General features: G+C 41.5%; 1 protein-coding gene across 2 annotated transcripts in view; it reads left to right on the top strand.

Annotated features, from left to right (window-relative positions):
• Positions 1-7,500, top strand: part of LOC121569939 (collagen alpha-1(XI) chain-like) — a 202,515-nt gene that overhangs the window by 82,053 nt on the left and 112,962 nt on the right. For both annotated transcript variants that reach the window (XM_041881290.2, XM_041881292.2), the window contains one exon: positions 1,095-1,148. In XM_041881290.2, the coding sequence (XP_041737224.1) occupies positions 1,095-1,148 (54 nt within the window). The remainder of the gene's footprint in view (positions 1-1,094; positions 1,149-7,500) is intronic.

Here is a 7,500-nt window from a genome sequence, read left to right as displayed (position 1 = left end):
AACTTCTGACCCACTGGGAATGTGATGAAAGAAATAAAAGCTGAAATAAATCATTCTCTCTACTATTATTCTGACATTTCACATTCTTGAAATAAAGTGGTGATCCTAACTGACCTAAGCCAGGTAATTTTTACTAGGATTAAATGTCAGGAATTGTGAAAAACTGAGTTTAAATGTATTTGGCTAAGGTGTATGTAAACTTCCGACTTCAACTGTATTATGGAGGAACCGTGAGCATGCCAGGTATTATGGAGGAACCGTGAGCATGTCAGGTATTATGCAGGAACCGTGAGCATGTCAGGTATTATGGAGGAACCGTGAGCATGACAGGTATTATGGAGGAACCGTGAGCATGACAGGTATTATGGAGGAACCGTGAGCATGACAGGTATTATGGAGGAACCGTGAGCATGACAGGTATTATGGAGGAACCGTGAACATGACAGGTATTATGGAGGAACCGTGAACATGACAGGTATTATGGAGGAACCGTGAGCATGACAGGTATTATGGAGGAACCGTGAACATGACAGGTATTATGGAGGAACCGTGAACATGACAGATATTATTGAGGTACCTTGAGCTTAAATATTTTTCAATAGTAAACAGCCTGAGTAAACTATCTTATTTATCCACCATCTTTGGGTCAGGCAGTGACCCCTCCCTGTGTTTCAAAATGGCCGCCCACTGGGGCCTCTCCCTGTAGCACCTCAGAGTAGGGTGAAATTATTCAAGCTGCCCTTCTAATGGTTAATGATGGCTACGGGAAAGGTAATCTGGTCCTATATCAGTGTTTAGGAGGGAGTTGTGTCAAGTTGGCTGAATGTCCTTTGGGTGGTGAACCATTCTTGATACCTACGGGAAACTGTTGATCGTGAAAAACCCGGCAGCATTGCAGTTCTATAAACCAGAAGTTTTTGTTAATTTTCTGTAGTCCCAAATGTACTGAGAGTAGACGTAGCTTACATTCAAAATCTCCTTAAATTGTGGAAGTGTCCATCTTCTGAGGAAACAGACAGAGATACTGTAGATAAGGTCTGCTGTGCTCTGCTCTTAGCTCCTTGTCATGTGAGATTGATTGTGTCGTTGTTTAGGGACCTCAAGGAGAGCCGGGACCGTCGGGTCAGCAGGGGATCCCAGGGACACAAGTGAGTATTACAGACAGTATACAATATTACAGACAGTATACAGTATTACAGACAGTATACAGTATCACAGACAGTATACAATATTACAGACAGTATACAATATTACAGTAAGTATACAATATTACAGACAGTATACAGTATTACAGTCAGTATACAGTATTACAGACAGTATACAATATTACAAACAGTATAGAGTATTACAGACAGTATACAATATTACAGACAGTATACAATATTACAGACAGTATACAGTATTACAGACAGTATACAATATTACAGACAGTATACAATATTACAGACAGTATACAGTATTACAGTCAGTATACAGTATTACAGACAGTATACAATATTACAGACAGTATAGAGTATTACAGACAGTATACAATATTACAGACAGTATACAGTATTACAGACAGTATACAGTATTACAGACAGTATACAATATTACAGACAGTATACAGTATTACAGACAGTATACAGTATTACAGACAGTATACAGTATTACAGACAGTACACAGTATTACAGACAGTATACAATATTACAGACAGTATACAGTATTACAGACAGTATACAGTATTACAGACAGTATACAGTATTACAGACAGTATACAGTATTAAAGACAGTATACAGTATTACAGACAGTATACAATATTACAGACAGTATACAGTATTACAGACAGTACACAGTATTACAGACAGTACACAGTATTACAGACAGTACACAGTATTACAGACAGTACACAGTATTACAGAGTATACAATATCACAGACAGTATACAATATTACAGACAGTATACAGTATTACAGACAGTACACAGTATTACAGACAGTACACAGTATTACAGACAGTACACAGTATTACAGACATTATACAATATCACAGACAGTACACAGTATTACAGAGTATACAATATCACAGACAGTATACAATATTACAGACAGTATACAATTTCACTGACAGTATACAATATTACAGACAGTATACAGTATTACAGACAGTACACAATATTACAGACAGTACACAGTATTACAGACATTATACAATATCACAGACAGTACACAGTATTACAGAGTATACAATATCACAGACAGTATACAATATTACAGACAGTATACAATATTACAGACAGTATACAATATTACAGACAGTATACAATATTACAGACAGTATACAGTATTACAGACAGTACACAGTATTACAGACAGTACACAGTATTACAGACATTATACAATATCACAGACAGTATACAATATTACAGACAGTATACAATATTACAGACAGTATACAATATTACAGACAGTATACAATATCACAGACAGTATACAATATCACAGACAGTATACAATATCGCAGACATTATACAGTATCACAGACAGTATACAATGTTATAGACAGTATACAATATCACAGACAGTATACAATGTTATAGACAGTATACAATATCACAGACAGTATACAATATCACAGACAGTATACAATATCACAGACAGTATACAGTATCACAGACAGTATACAATGTTATAGACAGTATACAATATTACAGACATTATACAATATCACAGACAGTATACAATATTACAGACAGTATACAATATTACAGACAGTATACAATATCACAGACAGTATACAGTATCACAGACAGTATACAATGTTATAGACAGTATACAATATCACAGACAGTATACAATGTTATAGACAGTATACAATATCACAGACAGTAAACAATATCACAGACAGTATACAATATCACAGACAGTATACAGTATTACAGACAGTATACAGTATTACAGACAGTATACAGTATTACAGACAGTATACAGTATCACAGACAGTACACAGTATCACAGACAGTATACAGTATCACAGACAGTATACAGTATCACAGGCAGTATACAGTATTACAGACAGTATACAGTATTACAGACAGTATACAGTATCACAGACAGTATACAGTATTACAGCGTATACAATATCACAGACAGTATACAGTATTACAGACAGTATACAGTATTACAGACAGTATACAGTATTACAGACAGTATACAGTATCACAGACAGTATACAGTATTACAGACAGTACACAGTATCACAGACAGACAGTATACAGTATTACAGAGTATACAATATCACAGACAGTATACAGTATTACACAGTATACAGTATTACAGACAGTATACAGTATTACAGACAGTATACAGTATCACAGACAGTATACAGTATTACAGACAGTACACAGTATCACAGACAGTATACAGTATCACAGACAGTATACAGTATTACAGACAGTATACAGTATTACAGACAGTATACAGTATTACAGACAGTATACAGTATCACAGACAGTATACATTATTACAGACAGTATACAGTATTACAGACAGTATACAGTATTACAGACAGTATACAGTATCACAGACAGTACACAGTATCACAGACAGTATACAGTATCACAGACAGTATACAGTATTACAGAGTATACAATATCACAGACAGTATACAGTATTACAGACAGTATACAGTATTACAGACAGTATACAGTATTACAGACAGTATACCGTATCACAGACAGTATACAGTATTACAGACAGTATACAGTATCACATACAGTATACAGTATCACAGACAGTATACAGTATCACAGACAGTATACAGTATTACAGAGTATACAATATCACAGACAGTATACAGTATCACAGACAGTATGTAATATCACAGACAGTATACAGTATCACAGACAGTATACAGTATCACAGACAGTATACAGTATCACAGACAGTATACAGTATCACAGACAGTATACAGTATCACAGACAGTATACAGTATTTCACACTCTACAGGCAGTATCTTCTATGTCAAGCTAGAGACGGGGGTTTTATAAACACCAGAAGGTCCACGATCATTACTGACTGATAATGTACAGTACCAGTCAAAAGTTTGGATACACTTACTCATTCAATTTTTGTTCTTTATTTGTACTATTTCTACATTCTAGAATAATAGTGAAGACATCAAAACTATGAAATAACACATATGGAATCATGTAGTAACCAAGAAAGTGTTAAACAAATCAAAAATATGTTTTATTTGAGATTCTTCAAAGTAGCCACCCTTTGCCTTGATGACGGCTTTGCACACTCTTGGCATTCTCTCAACCAGCTTCACCTGGAATGCTTTTCCAACAGTCTTGAAGGTGTTCCCACATATGCTGAGCAGTTGCTGGCTGCTTTTCCTTCACTCTGCAGTCCAACTCATCCCAAACCATCTGAATTGGGTTGAGGTCGGGGGATTGTGGAGGCCAGGTCATCTAATGCAGCACTCCAACTCTCTCCTTCTTGGTCAAATAGCCATTACACAACCTGGAGGTGTGTTGGGTCATTGTCCTGTTGAAAAACAAATGTTAGTCCCACTAAGCGCAAACCAGATGGGATGGCGTATCGCTGCAGAAGGCTTTGGTAGCCATGCTGGTTAAGTGTACTTGAAATCTAAATATATCACAGACAGTGTCACCAGTAATGCACCCCCACACCATCACACCTCCTCCTCCATGCTTCACGGTGGGAACCACACATGCGGAGATCATCCGTTCACCTACTCTGTGTCTCACAAAGACACGGCGGTTTGAACCAAAAATCTCAAATTTCGACTCATTAGACCAAAGGACAGATTTCCACTGGTCTAATGTCCATTGCTCGTGTTTCTTGGCCCAAGCAAGTCTCTTCTTCTTATTGGTGTCCTTTAGTAGTGGTTTCTTTGCAGCAATTTGACCATGAAGGCCTGGTTCACACAGTCTCCTCTGAACAGTTGATGTTGAGATGTGTCTGTTACTTGAACTCTGTGAAGCATTTATTTGGGCTGCAATCTGAGGTGCAGTTATTCTAATGAATGTGTCATCTGCAGCAGAGGTAACTCTGGGTCTTCCTTTCCTGTGACGACGGTCCGCGTGAGAGCCAGTTTCATCATAGCGCTTGATGGTTTTTGCAACAGCAAATTTTCCAGATTTTGACTGATCTTCATGCCTTAAAGTAATGATGGACTGTCGTTTCTCTTTGCTTATTTGAGCTGTTCTTGCCATAATATGAATAGGGCTATATTCTGTATACCCCTCCCACCTTGTCACAACACAACTGATTGGCTCAAACGCATTAGGAAGGAAAGAAATTCCCAAAATTAACTTTTAACAAGGCACAGCTGTTAATTGAAATGCATTCCAGGTGACTACCTCATGAAGCTGGTTGAGAGAATGCCAAGAGTGTGCAAAGCTGTCATCAAGGCAAAGGGTGTGTCACGCCCTGGCTCGGGGGACTCTCGTATGTTGAGCCAGGGTGTTAGGTTCTATGTTTTGTTGTGGGTTCTAGGTTATTGTATTTCTTTGTTTGAGTGACTCCCAATCAGAGGTAACGAGTGTCAGCTGTTGGCTCGTTGTCTCTGATTGGGAGCCATATTTAACTATCTGTCTTTCACGTTGTGTTTGTGGTTTCTTGTTCATTTCGGTTTGTGTGAAACTGTAGACGTCACGTTATCGTTTATTATTTTGATCGTGTGATCAGTAAATAAAAGATGTTCACCTTCAACGCTGCGCATTGGTCCTCATTAGACGATCGTGACAGAAGAAACCACCAAGATGGGACCAAGCAGCGTGTTCAGGAGCCATCGCCAGGGAGATCCCTCACAGATCTCCTTCGCCTCCTGGACTGGGTCAAGCCGAGGGAGGAAGACAAGGGCTTGACATTATGGCAGAAGGGCGAGAAGCTGGCGAGGGATATGGAGACGTGGTCCACGGGTAGGAGAGACGCCCCGAAAATTTTTAGGGGGGGGCTCACGACGGCGGACCAGCAGGAGGCCGCGATAGAGCGGTCCAGTGGGTTGCCGGAGAAGGCCGCCGGGTTACGGGGGCCACTGGTAGAAGAGGGGATGGAAGGTGTGGAGGCACGGCGAGAGGTACTGGCGTGTGTTGCCAGTCCGGTCCGGCCCGTTCCAGATCCCGGTGTAGAGCCAGTGGTGTGTGTCCCCAGTACGGTCCGGTCTATTCCTGCTCCCCGCACCGAACCTGCGGTGCGCGTCGCCAGCCCAGTCCGGCCCATTCCTGCTCCCCGCATCAAGTCTGTGGTGCGTCTCGTCCAGCCCGGCTCTGCCCGTTCCTGCTCCCCGCACCAGGTCGGGGGTGCGCGTCGCCAGCCCGGTCCGGCCCATTCCTGCTCCCCGCGTCAAGTCTGTGGTGCGTCTCGTCAGCCCGGCTCTGCCCGTTCCTGCTCCCCGCACCAGGTCGGGGGTGCGCGTCGCCAGCCCGGTCCGGCCCATTCCTGCTCCCCGCGTCAAGTCTGTGGTGCGTCTCGTCAGCCCGGCTCTGCCCGTTCCTGCTCTCCGCACCAGGTCTGTGGTGCGCGTCGCCAGCCCGGTCCGGCCCGTTCCTACTCCCCACACCAAGCCAGTGGTGTGCGTCGTCAGTGCAGCACGGCCCGTGCCTGTTCCCCACACCAAGCCAGTGGTGTGCGTCGTCGGTCCGGCACGGCACGTGCCTGTTCCACTGGAGCTGGATCCGCCGCCTAGGCGGAGTGCCCACCCGGTCCCTCCCCTGTTGTGTTTCGTTGGCGCGGTCGGAGTCCGCGCCTTTAGGGGGGGGTACTGTCACGCCCTGGCTCGGGGGACTCTCGTATGTTGAGCCAGGGTGTTAGGTTCTATGTTTTGTTGTGGGTTCTAGGTTATTGTATTTCTTTGTTTGAGTGACTCCCAATCAGAGGTAACGAGTGTCAGCTGTTGGCTCGTTGTCTCTGATTGGGAGCCATATTTAACTATCTGTCTTTCACGTTGTGTTTGTGGTTTCTTGTTCATTTCGGTTTGTGTGAAACTGTAGACGTCACGTTATCGTTTATTATTTTGATCGTGTGATCAGTAAATAAAAGATGTTCACCTTCAACGCTGCGCATTGGTCCTCATTAGACGATCGTGACAGGGTGGCTACTTTGAAGAATCTCAAATATAACATACATTTTGATTTGTTTAACACTTTTTTCCATTTGTGTTATTTCATAGTTTTGATGTCTTCACTATTATTCTACAATGTAGAAAATAGTCAAAATAATGGAAAAACCCATGAATGAGTAAGTGTGTCCAAACTATTGACTGCTACTGTAGGCTTCTGGTAATGGCAGCTTGTTTTACCTGACTTCAGCATGTCAACGTAGAACACCCTCAAATCCCAAATATCAGCTTTAAGTACCTGCAGCAATAGAGTCAATTGTAAAAAAAAAATAAAAAAATATATGTATGTATATGTATATGTATATATATGCAGTGCATTCGGAAGTATTCAGACCCATTTGACTTTTTTCACGTTTTGTTAAATGACAG

The sequence above is a fragment of the Coregonus clupeaformis genome, chromosome 7 (genome assembly GCF_020615455.1).
Source record: "Coregonus clupeaformis isolate EN_2021a chromosome 7, ASM2061545v1, whole genome shotgun sequence".
NCBI lineage: Eukaryota > Metazoa > Chordata > Actinopteri > Salmoniformes > Salmonidae > Coregonus > Coregonus clupeaformis.
The sequence above is the reverse complement of the archived record's forward strand: the minus strand, read 5'-3'. Positions and strand labels throughout refer to the sequence as shown.